General features: G+C 30.3%; 1 protein-coding gene across 2 annotated transcripts in view; it reads left to right on the top strand.

Annotated features, from left to right (window-relative positions):
- Positions 1-22,903, top strand: part of LOC129914039 (cadherin-99C) — a 166,267-nt gene that overhangs the window by 106,801 nt on the left and 36,563 nt on the right. For both annotated transcript variants that reach the window (XM_055993072.1, XM_055993073.1), the window contains 2 exons: positions 16,161-16,340; positions 20,580-20,645. In XM_055993072.1, coding sequence (XP_055849047.1) covers positions 16,161-16,340; positions 20,580-20,645 — 246 coding nt within the window. The remainder of the gene's footprint in view (positions 1-16,160; positions 16,341-20,579; positions 20,646-22,903) is intronic.

Raw genomic sequence — 22,903 nt, 5'->3', positions numbered from 1 at the left:
ATTCGATGTTAGATTGGCAGGTTCCGGGATATTTTGGTCTTGTTTTGAAGTTAAATTCCAAACCTAATGTCGATCGTGAGATAAAAATTTTATTCAAGTTCTAGAGTTCTCTAGAGCTCAAAGTTGAAAGATATGTGTAACGTAAAATATGTAACGCCTCCATATAAGCTGAAAGCAGGTCAGTTGTAACAAGTATATTCAATTTTGTCCAACTTATTTTGTTCTATTTTTTTAATAAATAATGTGACGGAGTAATATGGAGTCTTGTCTTGAAAAGTATCTCCCCAAACCAAATTCTCAATTTTTTCTAATTAATCAAGCTTTGTAATTAAAGCTTAACCTGAATTTCTTTAAACAGACTCCCATCAAAATTTTTGCCACCGTCTTGACACTTGGCGCCATAGTGTTCTGTCAAAATCACATATTTTATCGGTCTTCAACACGAAAACACATAAATTTGAAAAACGAAAAATTCTTTAACCATGTTGTTGACATGATCAACATTCTGTGTAAAATCCTTCGCACTTTGCTCTCCTTCCATAGTGTCACATCACATATAAAGTTTATGTGCATGGTTGGGTTAGAAAAAAAAAACAATTAAGGTACTATTTGTCTTTGTGTCCCATAGACCATGACGGTCGGGTCTTTTCTCATTGTATTTTGCCACTGAAACCGATCTCAGCGCATACATAACAATGGAATATAGCCTGCAAATGGTGTTGCTTTGACAATGTTTAGTTTTGGGATTTTTCTTTAGCTCGGTGCTATGGTGCACCTGTGGTATTTTGATACCATGTTTGTTGAAGTATTTTGGAGAAAAATCATATATGTATCTATTCGTTCATAGGTGTCGAGGTGCAATGGTCCCATAAGATAATGTGAAATTTACTTCTATGGTACCTACCGACGAATTTGCTATGGGAACAATTTTGTTTTTTTTTTTTTTTATTGGTAAATCACGAACCCAAAGGAGAGTTTCGGAAATGAAATGTTTAAGTATATTTTTTTAGTTTTAATTAAAAGACAGTGAAATTGAATGTTGTAATCTTAAAGAGTTTCGATTTGTCGATAACAATTTCAGGAGGAATTTATAATAATTTTTTTGAGAGAAAAAAAGTTACTCATACGCCGTAGTGACTTTTATGTTAAGTGAAAGTTAATGGTGTTACTTTCTTCAAGAAAAAAATTAAGTTACCCTTTGGATGTTAACTTTTTGTTTGCAAATAGGAAGGATATATTTTTTAGGGTCGAAGTTGTTTCAAGAAAATATTTTAATGCAAAAAAAAAGAAAAGCTTATTCAAATAGAATAATTTCTTTCTAAAAAAAAAAACACCATAAAACATTTAAATCTTATTTAGTATGCAAATTTCAGATTTTAAATGCACAAATGTATAAAAAAAAAGATATATGTAAGTTTGGGAAAATTGCGACTATAGGGGAAATACGTAATAACGGACGGATTATGAAACGAACACTTTAGATATCGTTAAAACTTCTGATGACAATAGTTAAACCCACAAAAATGACATACTTCTGCAAACATTATTTCGTTTACTTTTTCTCAGGTTTGTAAAAAAAATCATATATTTGCAAAGTGGTTAAAAATTCAAAACTAACTTAAGTTACAATTCGGTCTAAAAAAAAAAGTGTTGTTTATCCTAAATCCTGATTTTGAAGGTACATTGGTATATTGAAAAACAGAGTATGTAGTTTTATGATTATATTTAATAAATATGCCCTACAAAACCTTTTGGGTGACGAGAAAAATATTCTTAAATTTATTTTTTTTTTATTTTTGGTACATTGTGTGGAAATGTAAAAAATTTTATTTTTTTTTAACACAGGAGCCAAAAATCTAAATTAAATCAAAAATTTGGGAGATACATATCAAATTATTTTATTTTTGGTCTCTAATAACATTCAAAAATACAAAAATTTCAAATAGCTTTGATGCTGATTTTTGGTGAATTATTTCTCATAAACACCAAATTTTCGTGTTTTGACTTTTAAATGTCTATATCTCGAGTAGCAGATTTTTACAATTTTTGTTTCTATGTGTAACTTTAATACATTAAGGCCCGGTTTGTTCACAGTGGATTATATTTTAATCAAGGATTAGGGTAGAGTTGCCTATTTTCGGCAAATACTAAAATACTAACTAAAATACTTACTATTTTAAAGTTTTTAGAATGACTATTAAACGCTTCAATCTCAAGTCAGTCAATTACATTTATTTAATTTCATTCTTATGGATTACAAAATCTGTTTCTAAAAGTTGCAATTTCAATGCATTAGTAAGAAAAAATAATGTAGCTTCAAAACTTCAATTATAAGTTCATCCAAATAACGTCAGAAATTGACCAAAATTTGCATTTCTAACTGATGAACCTTGTGGTACCAAAACTCATTTTGAAGGAGAGGTCACTAAAACTTTTGTTTCATTCCATCACTCCGCTTTAAAAAAAAAACTTCAGAACTTCAGATCTTTGAAATACCAATTTTAAGTTTTGAAATGACAAAAGCAACGAAATTTTCTGAAGACCATCAGAAAATCTTCGTAATGTAATAATAATTTTTTTTAACAAAAACTTGAAATTAACCTTTTTTTCTTCGTTTTAATTCATTTTTTTTCTCAGGAATTAAAATTTTCTTTTTCTTTGTTTTGCTTCATTTTTATTCTCTGCAATTCTAGCAAAAAGTGGCCTTTATAGTTGTTGTAATACATACCTTAAATGTAGTTACCGTTTTGGAATTTTGAATCATTTAATCAGTTAAAAACAAAAATTCGAGATTTGTAAAGTTTTTGTATAATTTGGTAGGATATCTGGGAAATTTTGGTCGGCGTAAAGTAAAATTGTTCTAAGTCCTTAAGAAAATCTATGTACTTATAGTGAGGCGGCTTAGCATCTAAATCGTGCACTTTTTGATAAAAGCATGAAATTTATATCATGGGTATTACTCAATATTAGAGTTATTTTGAGATATTGGGCCACTTTGTATTCCATCCAGGAGCGTAGATACAAGAGATTTTCTGTGTTGCACCCGCATTGTTGCATATCATAGTATAGCTGATGAAACCTTTTTATTAATATAATACATGATTTCGAGGTAATTTTTAACGCCAGATCGAATAAAACCAATAGCAATATGCCTGGACCGTCATGTAAAAAGTTATTGCACTTTTTATAAATTGTCTTTTACTCAAACAGCAAGATTCAGAATATTACCAAGTACTCCTTGAAAAAAAGTGGTAGGTTGATAAAATTTAGTGTGGACTTTTCTAATACCATAGAAAAAAATAATAAAATATGTCCATCAAAAATTTTCAGGTCAAAGGGTGTTTTTTTTTAGCGAGAAAGAACACTTTTGAAATGGTACCATTGCAACACATGGAAAATTTATGAATTTTTTTGAACCGCATATATATTTTATACATCGTATGAGAATCAAAAATAATCAAAAAATGAATTATATTTACCATGAAATGTTGAATTTTTATGCAAAACTTAAATTGCTTGCTTTTATTTTTTATTGAATTTTCATACAAATTAATGTTTTGAAGGAGTGAGGTGCAAAAGTAAAAGTATGAAAAATAATTGTGCAGTTTGTGACAAAGGGATCAAATTAATAGGATTGTTAGTACAATATATAACCCTCATTTAAAGATATTGGGCCACTTAATATTTTACCTTTAAAGATGTTTATAACGCTGCACAGAAAGCAATTTAAATGAAGTTTTGTGAAATTTGTGATTATTAGATGGCTCATGTACATCCTCATAGGTGAAATATTAAAAGGCCCAATATCTTAAGGAATACAAGGTGGCCCAATATCTCAAAATAACTCTTAAATTGAGTACTACCAACGATGTTAATTTCATGCTTTTATCACAAAGTGCACGATTGAACTCTTTTTTAATGCTAAGCCGCCTCACTATTAGAACAATTTTGCTTTACGCCGACGATAAATGTACAAGGCTTCAGTTCAGTTGGTCGAAATTGACTTTCAAGATTTTATTACATTGCTAGCTTGTAAGTTTTTCAGTTTCAAGTGAAGCTAATAAAAGCATTCTTAAAAAGAAGTTGGCAGTTACAAAAACACTGGTGAAAAACTTGTAGATTAATGTAACGCAAAGCCTCTAACTTATGTGAGACAGAGTTTCTGATAATAGTTGTGTAAACAAATTAACTATTTCAGAAGTTCACTTTCTCGTTATCATCTACGTCCTCATTGTTGAGGTTAGACATCTCAGCTTAGCTCTTTAAATTCTCCACTATTTTGTACCAAACATACAAGCTAACATGTATCCCAATCTAGAGGCAATATTAACCCAAGTACCTACAATCCACCATGTTCAGACTAAATGGCTAAAAAAAAAACTAAAAAGATTGCGCAAAAACTGAGTGCTTACAAATTTTGTCCACTTTTCCAACTTGTTCATACACAAAAGCAAAACAAAATTAAATAAAAAAAAAAAAACTATATAAAATTTGTGCTTCTAGCTATTTTGTATCTCCGATTGCTAGATGCTAAATGAACATGATTTCAAAAGCGCATTATAATGCCATATATGTGTACCTGTCAAATCGGTTTATTCTTATTCAAGTTTTCTCCTTTTCCAGTTACGCAAAAACTTCCAACTTCATTCATAATGCACACACGTTTAGGCAATGTTTTTTAGCTACAGAGTATGCTGCATTGGGACATGTGTGTTGCCAGCAGCCTCCACCGACCATTTCATTTCATTCTAAAAATTATAAACTTGCTCGTAGTCGCACACACAGCATTCTCTAGATACCTGTTTGCCATCGGAGAGTGCCCAAACCTTTAACAAAAACCATTCGCTTCAGGGGTCTTTTTAATAAGATACTTCAAGGTCTTTATGCCACCAACGCGGCATGGGAACGCATTTAGTTAAAACAAAAAAAAAATGAACTACATATAGTTAAGGTAGGTTTTTAACATATTTTTTTTTTTTTTTTTTTCAGTCTTGACATGTGCAGTGCACTAGGCTAGACCCCTACAACAAACCTAGTGGCTAAAGCATAAAAGCTTTACAAATTCTTATAGTTTTCAAGACAAAACGAGAGTGTCGGTGTTGTAGCTAATTGTTGTTAGGTGGTTAAACGAAGTTGAAAATTACATGTACTATCAGCTTCGTTTTGCTTGCAACCCCAGCTACTGGTGACGGTGACGCGCATAAGTAGTTGTAAACAAAATCAACCAACCAAGAAATGTGGGATGGAAAATGTACAAGTTTAAGAATGGAAAACACTAGATTTATGCAAAAATCAAAGTTAATCAATCTTAACTTGCCCAACCGCCAAGGTTTGAAATCTGATACTTCTGTGGCTAATTGATGGGAGAATTGTTAAGAGTTATTATTTCTTAAAGTACAGTCTTGTTAATATTTTTGAGGTGTTTGTTGTAACTCAATGTTTGATTAATCTTGAAACAGACTTACCGGAAGAAACCTTTTTTCATTTCTTCTTAAGATATCTCGTTAGCCTTTGAATAAACATAGAATTTAAGTTATGTTCTCTTTCTAAAGGAAAATACATAAACTGCTATTTATAATAATAATCTCACCAGTTTGAAGCGTAAAGAATAGAACCTACTTATGAACCTTCTGGTACTTCTGGTTATAACAAAACTTCTTTTGTCCAAAAGACGCAGACAACAAAACCGTAGCATCATTTACATGCGCTGCGCATTGTACACCTATTTGTGCGCATGATTAGAGACTTCAAGTTCTTGCCGCAAGTCGTCTTGTTGGGCAACTATTCTGTTCTCTTCAGGATGAATTTTACTGTTATCTAGTTATGGAAGAGTGGTTTTCAACTTAAAAGTTGGTTATATTGTCCTTAAGCTATGATGGAGGTTTTTTTTCATCTTTTCTTTATTCTCAAGAAAAATTCAGTTATATTTTTATGAATAATTTTTCAAAAGGTGACCAATGTTGCGGAAAGGATGTAGGGGAGAGTGGGGCCAAATGTAACACTTTTTTCTAAAATCGATGGTTCTCCTACAAATTTGAAAGTGGGTCAACCAGACCTTTTTTAAATTAAAGACCCATGTTTTAGCTCCAAGATCCATCATAAAAATTTAGCAAAACATAACGGTAATGTTGAAAAATAAAGCTTCCAAAAAAAAAATCGTGTTGTTTCAACTTACCCCACATACGGGGAAAAGTGTAACACATACCGGGGTAGGTTGTACCAAGAACTAAAAATAAGAGAAAAATACCTTTATTTGTTTATATTTATTTATTTTTAATTAATAACAATAAAAACAAATCTCAGTCATGAAATTTTGGTGCAAATTTGTAAAAAGTGGAGCAAATCCAAGATTTCCAGAGAAAATTTGACAGTAGTCTTAAATAAAAGTTATTCGAATTCATAAATTGTTTTATAAGCTTTATGAATTCAAGTGGTGGTTCAAAAATGTGTTTCCAATTTCAAAATAAATACAAATTCAATTACAAGCATTCATATTCAGGGTTGTTAATTATATTAGGTAAACAATTTTTCAGTATAGGTAGGTTTTTACATGGTACAACTTGCCCCGGAAAAATGTTACAACTAGCCCCAGCATGAAATTTGGCACATAAAATCAATTTAAAAAAAAAGCGAAACTGATATAGACATAACATATACACGCAATTTGAGCCAAAACACAGTTGCATATAACAAAAAAACACTTAGCACTCTATCTTTTTCGGGTAAAGAGGTAGACCAAAAATAAAATTAAAAAAAAAAGTTACAAACATGCATTTTTTGGGCACCACTAGTGTAACTTCTCACCCTGTCGTCTAATCTTCATCTGAAGAAAATGTGCCGGTAGATATGCAAAAATTGAGCATTTTTCTCCTTTACGCGTTTCTTAATATTGAAAGGAACATCGCTTTTTTTAGCTGTTAATTCTTACCCCTGTTACATTTAGCCCCACTCTCCCCTACCTAATGCATTATGCGTTCACACAAGTTATACAAGCTCAAGAAGAGGCTTAAAAGTAACTTTCTTGTTTTGAGTTTTTTTTTTAGATTATTCCATATTATGAAAGATGAGAATATATATTTTTTTAACATATTTTATGCAGATGTTTTGTTTAAAGTGTCATCTCGGTAGCACCAATACGAATAAACAATGAAAGATTATATTAGAATTGAATTTACAAAATGTTCTGGTTCACAGCATAAACTGTGAACCAGAAATGAAAAGGAAATTTTACTGAATTTTTTTTTTTTTGAAAATAATAATACGTTAGGGAATTGTATAAGGAAGCAGTTATACTTATGAAAGAAATTGATAACAGAAGTAAAAAAATAAAAATGGTGTAACCTTTATTATTATTTATATAAGTTAAACCTTTATTTTTGTAGAAAAAGCATTGTAAGATTTATTATTTTTAAATCAGGGTTCTAAGATGTTTATAAAAAATATAAAATTCTTCATGCATTAGGCAAACCCAGCTTTATCGGCTTACATTGGAACAGTGTTAGCAATCCACGAATGGAATAAAGACTGTATACATAAATTGTTAAATGTTTTGATTTATTACATTTTTCTCGAAATGGCTCTAATGATTTCGATTTCGATCGATAATTTTGTGTGAGTAATAATAACCTCCAGTTTTTCTCAAAAAATCCGGATAGTGGAAATATGGTATTGACCGATTTTATTTAAACTTAACAGATATATCTCTTATCATTCTAAATGACTTTGTTTATTAAAATTTAAAAAAAAACACAAAATAAAAAAAAAAATTTATTTTAAACATACATTTTGTTATTATTTTTTCTGATATCCAACCAAGTTGATGAATTTCCGAGGGTTAGCTAATATTTAAGTTAGTACTTTGAACTATAAGAAATAAGAGCAAGTAAGTGCGATCCAGTCGTGCATTTCAATTTTATTTTTTATACAAAATATTTTTTTCCACTGAAAATCTATTTGATACATGATTATTATTTTAAGAATTTGTTTTAAAACCAGCCCTATTACAGGCCCAATGTAATAAATTACGAGTCCTAAAAATAAGTGTTCTTGTTCCCATTGGAACAATTTGCTACCAAATTTTTAGCATTTATTAATATAACAGTTGGAACCTATATTTTTGTTTTCTTTTTATCTGTAGAAACAGATATTGCAAAAATACACTGTCAATTTTCAACCGATTTTCATAAAAATTGACGATTTCAATTAAAAAATAAATATTATTTTAAAATATAGCGGGTCATAATTCTGCTTGTCAAAATTCTGTACGACAAAATTCTGTAGGGTCAAAATACTGTAAGACCATAATTCTGTACGTCATTATACTGTAAATACAAAATTCTGTACGTCAAAATACTGTATGAACAAAATACTGACTTTCAAAATTCTGTTTTGTAAAATTCTGTACGGCAAAATACTGTATTTTCGATACAGTATTTTTAAAGAAATTTCCTTTGATAAAAAAAACACTAAATAATAGCTTTAAATATAATTATTGACAGTAAAGTTGTAATTTTATACAAACATAATTATTAAATTAAAAAAGTAAATCAATTCTAGGAATACAAATCAAACTTTTCTTAAACATACAAAATACATTTAAAAAAAAAATGTCAAAATCAATATAAATTTAATTTTTGTTCAATCCGTTTTAGGTATGCAACGTGGTTTAATTCAGATTGTTTTTTTTAAATAAATGTAGTTTTGTTTTCTCTCTCTTTTTTCCGTAGCTCCTAATAAAGTACCTAGATTAATCAGCATTAGAAGCTTGCACTTTTTTACATTATCAAAACGATATTATTTTTTTACAGCATTTTTACAGAATTTTGATATACAGAATTTTGATGTACAGAATTTTGAAATACAGTATTTTAACCAACAAGAATTTTGCTATACAGAATTTTGACTTTCAGAATTTTGTTCGTACAGAATTTTGACATACAGAATTTTGGCATACAGTATTTTGAATACAGAATTTTGCAACATACAGAATTTCGACCCCAACCCATTTTAAAATAGTTATTAAAATTTACATGTTCTTGTTAAATTATGTACTTATGTAAGTGTGAAAGTGGAGAAAATGTAGTATAACAGAATTTTTGAAACTCTTAAGTAGTGATGGGAACTATCGTATAAAAACTATCAAACTATCGATGGTTGTAAAATAATCATTCATTCGATAGTTTTAAAACCATTCATTCATTCATTTAGTTACTATTTTCATTCGAATAGTTTTTTCATTCGATAGTTTAGTTACTATTTTCATTCGAATAGTTTTTTCATTCGATAGTTTAGTTACTATTTTCATTCGAATAGTTTTTTCATCTGATAGTTTTTTCATTCGAATAGTTTAGTTACTATTTTCATTCGAATAGTTTTCTAAACGTTAGTTTTTTTCATTCAAATAATTTTCCTAAGCGATAGTTTTTTCATTTGAATAGTTAATACGAAAGTTTTTTTCATTCAAATAATTTTCTGAAACGATAGTTTTTTCATTTTAATAGTTTTTACGAAAGTTTTTTCATTCAAATAGTTTTCTTAAACGATAGTGTTTTCATTTGAATAGTTTTTTTAATTCAAATAGTTTTCTTATGCGATAGTTTTTTCATTCAAATAGTATTCTTAAAGATAGTTTTTTCACTTTAATAGTTTTTTTTTATACGATTGTTTTTTCATTTGAATAGTTTTTTTATACGATACACCCAGAGAAAAAATCTCATAGTAATTTTTAATCCGTTCTACATTGAATCAATGGTGAAAAATATATTCAATAATTTTCTAAAAATCGTCCTATGGTTAACTTACAGTTTGTCACATAAATTTTTATAAGTGAGATGGCACAGTGGTAAAGCACAAGCTTTTCAACCCAGGTATAGCAGGTTCGATCCCCAGCGGATGCCAGTTTTACTTTTTTTTATTTTTTTTTTTATGTGTGAACAACTTAGATTTAAAGTGTGCTACTTTGATTCAATCATTTTCCACTTTAGGCAAAAATGTAGTGATTTTCCATTGATTCAAAGTGGTTTCGATTGATTTTACGTTGTTTTTTGGCTCAGTGTAGTTGTTATTCGATAGTTTGTTTGATAGTTTTTATTCGATAGTTTTAATTGATAGTTTTTATTCGAATGAATAAATGAACTATTCTATAGTTCAAATCATTCAGTTACTAACTATCGATAGTTCAAATCATTCGATAGTTCCCATCACTACTCTTAAGTCTATAAAATCTAGGTTTTTCACAAAAAAAAAAAACATATTTAATATATCGGTGGAAAAGAGTATGAATACATTCTTTTCAAAAAAATAAAAAAAGTAAAATTTGTTAAATATTAAGAAAGCAATTTTATCTGTTTAGTTAAGATACATTTTTAGAAAAAAAAAAAACAATGTTCAAAATCGTTAGAACCGTTTTGTTGTCATATTGTAATAAAAATAATGATTAACACCTCAAATTAAAATTTTCAAAAAAAAAAAAACAATGATTAAAATTCGGCGCTCTTTCGCTCGGCGTTTCTATCATATTTCTGTAAGAAAATTGCTCTTCGATCTTTTTCTAAATTTACGTTCTTTGTGAACTCATATTTTCAATTTTCTACAAATCCTGAAAAATAATTTTTTTTTATTTAAAATTCCGCTGGCATGATATTTTGTACTTGCCATAGGTATGAGCTGGGTAGCATAGTTGCAAAACAAAAAATGAACTTTTAATCGTGGTACTTGCAACTCTAGGCCTCGTTAGGACATCGCTAGTCAACCCATGTCGAAACTGTTTCTTTAAACACTATACCTTTAGAAAAATATACCAAAACATACAATAAACTAACCTCAATTTTTTAAGAAAATCAGTTCACTCGTTGGTATTGTGGATGTGTACATCGAATAACGCACATACTAAAGACTAGTGTTGGTGTATTATAGACTGTTCTGCACTTTTTCAAATCTACTTATTAACTCGTTAAGTAAGACTTAATTTTATTTAACAGCTCAAATAAAATGAGAATAGTACTTAAAAAGGACAGCCATTGAAAAATTGTCATAGTCAATTTCCGGTCTACAGTGTTACCCTAATGGCCAGTAAAATCTTCAGATTCAGATAGATTACGTTTTGGAGTTTATTGGATCAATATTCAACTTTCTATAGTAAGTGGTACAATTTCTATTCTGATTGTCTTTTATTGTAATTTCATTGTCATACCTAACCTGAAGTACGAATCGATATTAAAATGCATTACATCCTTTCATAATAAAGGCGTCTTTCTTGAACATAATTATTAATAATGATGATAGACGTCGTTAACTATCTATAAAATCTTCATTTGATATCAATTCTCATTCAACAGAGCACTTATTACAATTAATAAGATCCGCATGTTAGTTTTTTTTTTTTCTAAACAACATTTACAGTTAAATTCAATTTATTATTACTAAATGAACCAATTTCTTAATAAATAACATATTTTATGCCAACACACAGAAAAAAAAAAGTAAAACTGCTCGCATTTAAAAAAAATTACCTGCAGCATTTTCTGACAAACGCGCAGCTAAGTTTAAAATTGATTGATAGCACTTAGTGAGCTCATTAGTTTGAACAAGCTTCCAGTATGGAACATTTTATAAGATTGAATGAAGAGATTTATTTCGCATAGTTTTGGCTAACAACCTATAAAGACCAAAGTCATTCCACTATATTATGTTAGTGTTTTCAAAACAGGTAAAGTGTGTGTAGACTTTTGTGTGTAACTATAAGCAAAAAGATAAGCGACTTCAATCAAATAATGTGGAACGCAATCACTCAGCAGACTTGGTTGACATTTTTCGTTTTTTTTTTTGTCATTTTTCTTCTCATCAATCGTTCAACAGATTACTGTTACATGGCAAAAAAAGTTGATTTGCTTTCTGTCGAAATTGCTTTATTTACACAATAATTATAACAAACAAGTCATTTTTATCTCTTAACAGGAATCTATGTCGCTAGCTACTGCGGGAAAAATTTAATCAGGATCTCTGTTTCAAACTTTGGTTTTGTATGTTTCTGCAGATGTTTAATATGTCAAACAACTTAAATTGTAATTCTTCAAATTTAATTGGTAGCTGATGTATTAGATTGTATCTATTTGGGAAAAATTCCAATGTTCCGACGACGATAAGAAGTTAAAGATCCAAATGTCTGATTATTTCATATAAAAATTGTCAACATGTTTGCATAAGTGACAGATCAAAAAACAATTTCAAAAGCTTTCCCACATTTTTCATTGCAACCTCCCAAATTGTCTTTCCATTTGTATTCAGCAATTCAGCAAAAATGCAAAGTCGTTAAATTTCTTCACTTCTCGGTCCCAGTTCTAAAACAAACCAAAATCTCATTCATAAATTCACCATGGGAGTCGTGAAAAACATGCTCGACTCTCACCACCATATGAATCAAAAAAATGTCATATGGCACCGATGTTATCTGTCATGTTTGTCCCCATTTCTTTTGCACTGTATCCGGACAAAACATGATTGGCTATATGGCTAAAGCCAAAGATGAGCTATACAACACGTTTTGTTATTGGTTGCAAGTTGCGACACCATGATATCAAATAACAAACACCCAAACTGACTGTGATGGAGTACACGCGATATGTTTTAGTGCTAGACGCACTTTAACGAATATGGTGCTAGATAGGTGGCAGAGTTGCTAACCGACTATAGGCTAGCTACCTGCGACAGGGCAATTCTATATGATTTTATGGCATAATGCCGCATGTGAAAATGTTTCAATTTTCACATCATATGGCATCAGTTTCTTTTTTTGACATCCAAAAGTGACAGCTAATCAACTGATGAGCGCGTTAGGACTTTATATATTTTTGTTGAAAACTCTTAACATGTCACCGATATGGCATAACTCGTCGTCGCATTGCCTCTTCTATCTTAAAAAAAAAAAAAACACACATGCAAGCTAAACAATCATATGGGTGTCGTGTAATTTGTCATGTTTTCTCCTTTGCGACATTCATGAATTTTCATTAGACAGATGAAGTCAATTGGGAAAGCGCTTGATCAGTCCTGATTTGGTAGCACTGGCATAGTAACTGTATACAAAGAGTTATCTACAACTGTGTATAACTTTTTCGAGATATTGAGAAGGTGGAGTAATTAACGACTGATGCATATCTAATTGCAATTACTTGGACAGATTTGGCTCAGTTACAAGTCAAATAAATGTTACCAGAAGTTATAAATGGTTGCGTTTATCATTAGGTGCGGATCAATTTGAGTAGACGTTTGGTTTTTTTGACAAGATGCAATTAACCATAGTTGGGAGTTTTGGAAAATTGAAATGCATTGATTGAGATCTCTTGATTTTTTCTTTGCAGCAGTAGTGCCAGCTGGCAAATTAGCTTTCATGGGAGTATTTTTTATGGAATTGAAAAAAATAATAATTAATAAATCAATAAGATTTTCAATTAAATTGAAAAAGATTTTTATTTAGCTTGTTTTGGTTTTGATTTTTCTGTCAACATGAGATTAAATCAAAAAATTGGAATCTTATGACGTTTTTGGTAGGAATATCCAATGAGTTTTTACCGAAAAAAAATTACATTTCCAGACTTAAGGTTTAGTTTATTTTGTTAAGAAGACATTGGATATTAAGGTGATATTAAACTGGTATTCAGTTGGTATTCAGCTGATATTTAACTAGTATTCAGCTTATATTCAGCTCTTATTCAACTTGTATTCAGCTCATATTTAACTGGAATTAAGTTAATATTCAGCTGATATTCAGCTGTTATTTAAGCTGTATTCAGCTTATATTCAGCAAGTATTCATATGAAATTAAGCTGATATTTAGCTGGTATTGGACAGGTTATTAAATGATATTCACCTGGTATACAATTTTCAACAGCTTATATTAAGCTGATATTCTGCTTGTATTTAAGTGGTATTTAGTTGATATTCAGCTTATATGCAGGTGGTACTCAGCTGATATTTAGCTAATATTCAGCTGGCATTCAACTGATATTTAACTAGTATTCCGCTGATATTTATCTTGTTGTCGGCTAATACTCAGCTGGTAATCAGCTGATATATGGCTGGTAATCAGCTGATATGCAGCTGGTATTCATGCAATTCAGCTAGTATTTTTGGTATTCAAATGACGTTCACCTGGTAATCAGCTTATATGCAGCTTATTCATCTGGAATTCAGCTAATATTCAGCTAGTATTTAGCTGATATTCAGCTAGTATTCAGTTATATTAATCTGATAGTCAGATGATATTCAGATGGTATTCAGCTGATATTCAGCTGGTATTCAGCTGATATACATATAGTATTCAGCTGATATACATATAGTATTCATTAGGTACTCAGCTGGTTTTTAATAGGTAGCTAGCTGATATTCAGCCCTCTGCCTTGGTGTTAAGTACTTTTCGAGCTTTGAAGAATCCGTTCATTTTATTTATTTATTATTACTATCCATTTATTCCAAATGATTAATAACTAGCTGGGTCAAAAAGCTAGGTAGCAGTATTTGAACAACTCAGTTTGTCATTTTCTATTCAAAAGGCCTGTACTTTACATTCACCCATCATTTGACTATCAAGGTCTAACACCTTCACTTGAACGAACTAATTTGTCCAATTGCTATAAACAAAAGCAAATTGGCAAGCCCCCAAATAATAGCTACCAATTTATTGACAACATTCTAACAAGAATTCAATTGAGAATAATTATGATCTTAATTCTTCTAACCAAAGCACTTGCATATCGTTTAGTCACACAAACGTTTTCTTTTCAAAGGTCTCCCTAGCAAGACCAAAAACAAATCATTTCCAACAAATAACAATCTCTTTAGCTGGATGAAGCCATTCTATTAACTTTTTACGTAAATAAATTGTAATTAAAGAATTCTTGATGCAATGCGTTTTACTTTTGTGGGATAAAATACTCGCTATCCACCATATCACGCAGATACCTAGCAATGGGGTTTTCAGAACTCTCAAGAATTCCAGCATTTATACCAAACACGGTTTTGTTGTGGTGGTGGTCTGCTCTTTGGTGGATGCTGGTGGTTGTTCTTAACTTGAAGTTATTTCTTATTTTTTTTTTTTTTTCAGTAATTCCATAAAAGCCAGCTTATAAAATGCTTCTACATTCCAATTATCCATCTATATTTGGCCAAAATGGATGGCAGAGAATTGATTTTGCACAATTATGAAGGTATGTGCTTTTGCGCACACAAGCTTGTGTTGCAGTGTCGCATCTCATCAAGAATCATGGCCGTCAATGCACGCAGACGCAGAGAAATATACAGATAACCTTCGATTTCAGTTCACTTTGTTGTCGTCGTCCCTCAATGCATCATAAACATGACGTATTGATCAATTTTACGTCAATACAGATTCATAATGACTTGCAGTTATGTGTGCCTGCATGACGTCCATAATAATCGGGTTTGAGGACATGCGACGAACGTACTATGTTTTGTATATTGTGTTTGTCTTGGATTTTTATTGCTCCCGGCTAAAGAGCGCATAGATCTCTCGAATTATTGGTTGATCGTCTTTGCGTCACCACGCACAGTGGGGTTAATTTTATAAAGAGTTGGAAAAATTTCAAAAAAAATTGAGTGAAGATTTTTTTAAGATTGGATACCTTCATCTTCGCATTCTAATGGACGATATTAAAAATCTGACATTTTAATATTAATTTTTGGTCAAACTTTAGCCAACTTTCTCCCACTGTCTATCATCATTGGCGCATCTGTCTTTTTGTCTTAGGGGGATGCATATATGGCTTTTACTGTGCTGCTGTTGCTGTTGCATAGTCATTCCGTCATTTCTGATGATGTGCCACATTGCAAATCTGTACAAACTGATTAATATTTATAGTGACGCGAGCACGGGAACAAAAATGAGAGATGAGAGAAGACTACCGACTAAGAGACAAAAGACTTAAAAAAAAAATCTTGTATAAGCAAAGGGAGAATATAGTTTTATAATTTATGGGTGAAATGCAATTGTTGGAATGGAAGTTCCAAAGGGTTGGTTGGGGTTTGGGGGACTTTTATGATGCCTGATATAAGAATTTCGCTATATTTCTGGTTTAATGAATGCACCTTCTCTTGTTTTTATAATTTTTTTTTATTTTTGTTTTCTTTTATTTTGTCTTTTGCAGTCTACACCCGTTGGCACAACGATATTTCGCAACATTCAAGCCCTCGATAAGGATGCTGGAGTTAATGGACTTGTTGAGTATTTTCTTGTGGAAGGTAGAACGAATACCACGGAGGATGAGAAAATGACTATTGCCGATGGCTATGACACTTTTGCTATTTCATTTCCACATCAAGGACAGGTAAAAGGATTATACATTGAAGTTATAAGTTTTTGTTGTTTTGTGTTGTTGGTGTTTTTTTTTTTTTTTTTGTGGAGCTACTGCAGTAAATCAAATGGCGCATATGCAAAAGACGTATAAAACAGCAGATGCATTTAAAGAAAGAATATCCAATTTTTCTTTCAAATGGTTTGATGGTTTGTTGTATGGTGGTTGGTGATTTGAGTGTTTCTCTTTGCGAAAACTAATTGCTATTGCCCTCAAAGAAAAATATAAAATCATTAGGTTGATGGTTTGAAATACCTATAAGAATTTTGTAAAAGGAATGAAAAGTTGTAAGTCTTACAATTTATAAGTATATGTTTGGTACGTGGTCAATAACCTTTACAATTACTCCTATAATCAGGTGTAAAAACTTGTGATAGTATGTGATGAAAAGAAGCGTCAAAACAAGTCACTAATTTGCATGTTTGTGATTTGAAAAAATTCCTATAGGTACATATATGCCTCTTTTATAAAAATCTATACTTATCAAAATCTAACTTGTCCACGTTAAGCTGAAGAAAATTTTCTAAAAAACTTTTGATATAACAGGAAAAAACGAAATGAGTCTATACTATTTCTTTTTATGTAAAGTGATGTTTTGCCAAGTTTCAAGATCATTATAACTTCTGCGACTTTCCATTGGTTGGGAATACATATACTATAATTTAAGATTCGCAATCATTAAATTAAGGAAATCTTTCATTGGAAAAAACTCTTGTATTGCATTGGAAAATTTTCTACAGCAATTCAGCCTTATTGTGATTTACAACTATCAATCCATAGTTGATAAATACCTACTGATTTTTTGTTATTTTTAAACCTAATTTATATAAAAACTGGTCAACTTTTTAATGGAATTTTGTAAATAGATTTCATTTAATAACGGTTAGGACCATTCTCTGCTTTCAAAACTTTTTTTAATTAAGGAATAAGATATCGAAATTTAATTTTTATCAACTATCGATTGATAATTTCAAATCGCAATAAGGCTGATTAAGTCGTAATCTGGAGCATTTTTGACTTTAGCTTCTTAATATCACTGATTTGATTCAGAAATGTGTAAGTAATAGTTCCTCCTTTCCATATGTTTCCCTTTTGTGAACTTGTTTTGCACCTTGGATAGGAAAACAGTCGACATTAGTAAAGGGTATTTTCATTGTTACAGTTGTGACACAGTTAAATCATTTTTTGTTCCTGATTTCTGTACTATTCACTAAATAAGGTATTTAACAGCTTTAACACCGTATGTATTTACCCAGTTGTTAATATATTTTTATTTTATTTTCCATCTTTTACTCAAAAACTCCTAATTTTTTAAATTTTTTGATTGGGGTATATAAAAAAATTAAACTAATATAATATACGTTATAGTTTATGAGTTATCACAACATTGTGACATACGAGCAACATTGTCAAAAATGCAAACAAAATTAGAAAAAAAAACGAAATAAAGAAGAAGAAAAATGCAGGTACGACAATTTTAAAGCTTATAAACAACAATTGGAGCTTAAGCAATCTCTATGAACCTAATAATTTGCAAGATATTGCTTTTAAATTAACGCCAATTCCGTCGATAACGAATAAATTTTTTTCAATACTTTTATAAGTGCAAACATTAAAGTTATTTTTGCCTTAAAATTTGAGACCATAAACGATACATATTTGTAAATACAATTGAAGGGTCCAGGGGAAAAATGGCACATGTCCACTTTTTGTCAAAAATAAACTAATGATGAGGTCTTGTAGTATTTCACTGAGCACTATCTAATGGCATCCTTACTTTTATAAAACAAACTTAAGCCTTGCTGAAAAAATAAACAAATTGTGTGCTTTTAGTACTAAGTTGTATGGAGAACAAAATTTTAAAATGCGTTTTTCTCGAAATGAGTTGGAATGGACTTGTGATGTTTTTCTCCTGGACCCTTCAATTCAGTGATACAATTTGGACTTCACATTTCATTTATAATGTAAATAAGTAATCTAAGGGATTCATGAAAAATTGTATCATAGTTTACAAACTTAATTATGGTCTTAAAAGATTTATTTTGTGTTTAAAAACCTTTACTATTTTGTTCCTTAAATAATGGTACAGAGTTATGTGATGAAACTATAATGTATGCTACTTCTTCTAAGCAAAAAAACAAAACACTTTCTGCATTAACATTTTTTATATCTTTTTTTCAAAATTATGATCATATATAAAAAAAAAAAAATTGCAAAAAAAAAAATGTGAATTTCAGTCCCTTTCTCGATAAAAAAAAATTAAATGTATGATATTTGACTAACTTTTTGTAATAATCCAGTAACTAGGCATTATTATCTTTCAATTAAGCCATCGTAACCTAAAAAATTGTTTAATTTAATATTTTTTACGAATTTTTAAAAAAATGTTACATGAGAGTAACGCTGGGTCCGAAAGGGTTAATATCGAAAAATTGCTATCTTCGATTTCGAAGAAATTGGCGTTAATGATATAATTGAAAGGTTCCCATTATTTAAAATTTTATACTTATAGGAACGTTATACAAAGGTTTTTTATGTATCCGTCATTAACGGCTTAAATAACCGCAAGAATTTAAAATTCGTGTATTTTTGGATTTTTTTTTTGCTTTTTGACAATGTTGCTTTCGACAATGTTGCATTCCATAATTCAGTGGTTCATGTCTGTCCAACTAATTCTTTTTACGAATTCTGAAAAAAAAGCCCACTAAAAATATTTGCTACGAAATTCGGATTTTGTGAAAAGTAATAGTTATCTATCACAAGCTCCAAACTTCTTAGAAAATGTTAATTGTAAAACATTTTTCAGGATTCTTAATACGAATATATTACGTAGACGTGGTCGGGCCTTGTTAAAGAGCTGAATAATGTTTAGTTAAATTGATACAAAAATAGACCCCCCAGTATTGGAATACAGGTGCATGGTGCAAAATTAATCTATACTCCAAAATTCAGCGTCGCCCAAGCAGTAACAGTTACATTTAAATTCAGCTAACATGCATCTTCCAGCTTTCTTTGCTTAAAGATCTCGGATTTGAATAGGAAACCCATTACTCTACTTAAAAACCAACTGTTTTCAAGACTATTAAATTAATGGAACTATAACACAAAAGTTCAAAGCCTGTTTAATAACTTGAGCTACAATTTTCTATCAGGTTTTTAATATCAATAAACAATCTGTCAATTGAAAGCAATAATAATTCTCCCACTGACGACATAGCGGTTTAAAAGACTAGTTTTTCGACATTTGTTTGTTTTTTATTTTTTTACAAATGTCAATTCTGATTCTATCAATCCATTTCTTGTATTTCTGCTCTCTTTGATGCTATGTCGATCCTTTTTTCCATTTACCGTTTCACAATTTATTATTAATTTACGGCGCGTTAAATGGAGCTAAAGACATCCACCGTTTTGTTTGCAGCTTGAAGACTTTCAATCATTGATTTACAACCACTACCAGAAGTAATCAATCATAGCAAGAAGTGACAGTTCCGTTTAGCAGTGCAATGTCTTCGCGCATTACATTCATATTGCAAAGAGCAATTGCCAGTTTATCTATTTCTCTATAGTCTCTCTGTGCTCACAATTAAACGTCTTGGAAGTTATTTACTCCAATCATGGCCGCCATCTGTCATTCGATCTTCACCATATCTTTTCAGTCTTTCTATCTCTTTCTTAATCTGTTCTGTCTGCAAACCAAAAATTCAATCGAATCTTTGAAAATGGTGCCGCGCATCAAGTCAATTCCGATGGCCATGTCTGGCAGAGGCAATATTTATACATATATGATGTATGTAATGTAAAAGACTGACTTTTCGTCCACCTAATGAAAATGAATTACCCAAACAGATTTATGGATGCCATTTAACCTAAATGGTATCATTGGATACAGGATCCAATGGCCTGTCATATCGTTCTCCCCAAGTATCGTGTGTTTTAAAAGGTATCTATAGTTGATAAATTAAGAAGACGATGAGATATGTTCATCCGCACAGCAGAGGCACCATCAAACCAACAAACTAAAACAATCCGCGCAATCGCGCAGTCGCAGCCATATTCAATCTGAAAGATTTATTGGAAATCTGTTTAAACGTCAATGTAATACACTCATGTGGTCTCACTTTTTTCTTCATCTCATAAATATCTTTTTTTCTCTCTTTTTTTTTTTGTTTCTTAATTTTTTTTATACTTTAATGTACTTTTCCATCCGCACAGGTGACGGTTGCTAAGACATTGGATTATGAAAAAGTTCAACGATATTACCTGACGGTTGTCGCATCGGTAAGTTAACTGATAAAATATAAAATAAAAGATAAATATAAAGAAATTGGTATTCGTATCTCGGTTATACGGGGAATAAAAAAGAAAAGAGGGAAACTCCTGGATTGGCCATTACTCACTCAACTGCTCGAACTGGAATTTATTAATTTGCCAATCCAGTTCGGAAGGATTGCTGAGGCTGATGATCGGTATTAGAGAGACAATTCGCAACTTTTCCTAAATAGGAAGTAAATTCCATTGACTATATTTATATGTATTTGTGTAGTGGAAATATTTTTATGACTTTAATTTATTTTACAGTGTGTTTGGCAAACAAAAAAATAAATAGATGGAATGTATAAAGTTGAGTTATGTGAGATTAAAAATCAAAATTTCTATTGTTATCGACTTATGGTTAACAAAGAAATAATAATTTTAATAACAATAGAATTTTTGCAAAAAATTAATCATCGGAATAGATTAATGCTGAAATGATATTGTGTAGGTGCCATTCCATAATGGTTTCGCAAATTAAAATTAATACATAGGTCAAATTGTGAGCTCTTCACACTCTAGGTGTTATAACTAATAGAGTTTTTTTTTGTTCAAATTCATATTTTAAATTAAAAAAAAATTTGATGACCTAATCAAATCGATGTTTTTGAAAGATTTATTGGTTTAATAGTTAAATAAATTTGTTTGATGAGTTTCTCCGAATAAAACCAGAAAATAAAGTTATCGTTATGAATTATATTGCAAGTATTAAACTCTTTCATGATTACAATTCCAAAAAGTTAAATTAATCCAGTCAAATAAGGGTTTAACCTCGGAATGAATGTTAGTAGAAATTTTTTTTGCTCAATATCTTCCTTTTGCCATTCTATAACATATCTCAAAAGTCTAGAAAAATCTCATGTCCGCTTGTCGCGATTTCAAGGTCAAATCGCGAAATGGAGATTTTCAAAATTAGCAAAAATAGGCTATGGTATTATATACACATATGATACATGATTTCAAGGTATTTTTTAATGCAAATTCCAAAAAATCTAGAATCAAGGCAATCTGAAAAAAGTTATACCTGTTTTTCATCTTTCAACCCATATTATTATAACAGTTGCTAACTTACTACCGAAAAACAATTAAAAATAATGGTAGCGGAATCATATTTTGCATGAGGGTTTTCATATCCATTATCATTAAGAATCAAAACAATGCAATGCAAAAAAATCATTTATATCTATGACAGAATGGTATTTTTTGAGAAAAGGGGAAATTTTGGGATGTGCACAAAAAAACATCCTGGTACAATCTTGGAATTAGTGCTGATAGCCTAATTTTTTTTTTCTATCTTTGTTTGGATATTCTTTAACTTATGTCAAAAATCTAAAAAAATCTCATGTCCGCAAGTTCTAATTTTCCAGGATAAACTAAGTTAGGTGCAGATTTAAAAAAAATAATAAGAAAACTTTAGATTCTTATATGTATACCAACATAACCCATATCATTTCAAGGTATTTTTCAACGCTGATTCCAACAAAACCCACAAACAAATCAATATGACCATCCCTGAAAAGTAATGTACCTTATTCATGTTGATCTGACACAAATATCTAAAGAGTAGTTTTTCAATTTTTTCAAATCTGCACCTTATCTTCAAACCAAGAAAATTAGGACTTGCGGACATGAGATTTTTTTAGATTTTTGAGGGTAGTTAAAGAATATCCAAACAAAGATTAAAATGAAAAAAATAGCCTATTAGCACTTATTCCTAAGATGAACAAGAATCTTCTTTAGTGCATATCCTAAAATTTGCCCCTCCATCAAAAAATACCATTATTTCCTAGGTATATATATTTTTTGTAATGGATTGTTTTGATTTTTAATAATGATGGATTCTAAAATCTTCATGCAAAATTTGGTTCATCTACCATAACTTTTAAGGGTTTTTCGGCAGTAAGTTTGCAACTGTTATAATAATATGAGTTGACAGATGAAAAACAGATATAACTTTTTCCAGAGACGTCAGATTGTCTTGATTTTAGATTTTTTGGAATCAGCATTAAAAAATACCTTGAAATCATGTATCATGTGTGTATATAATAACATAGCCTATTTTTGCTAATTTTGAAAATCTCCATTCCGCGATTTGACCTTGAAATCGCGACAAGCGGACATGAGATTTTTCTAGACTTTTGAGATATATTATAGAATGGCAAAAGGAAGATATTGAGCAAAAAAAAATTTCTACTAACATTCATTCCGAGATTTACCTATTTTTT

Source organism: Episyrphus balteatus, chromosome 3 (assembly GCF_945859705.1).
Source record: "Episyrphus balteatus chromosome 3, idEpiBalt1.1, whole genome shotgun sequence".
Lineage (NCBI taxonomy): Eukaryota > Metazoa > Arthropoda > Insecta > Diptera > Syrphidae > Episyrphus > Episyrphus balteatus.
Note: the sequence above shows the minus strand (reverse complement) of the source record. Positions and strands in the feature narration are given on the sequence as shown.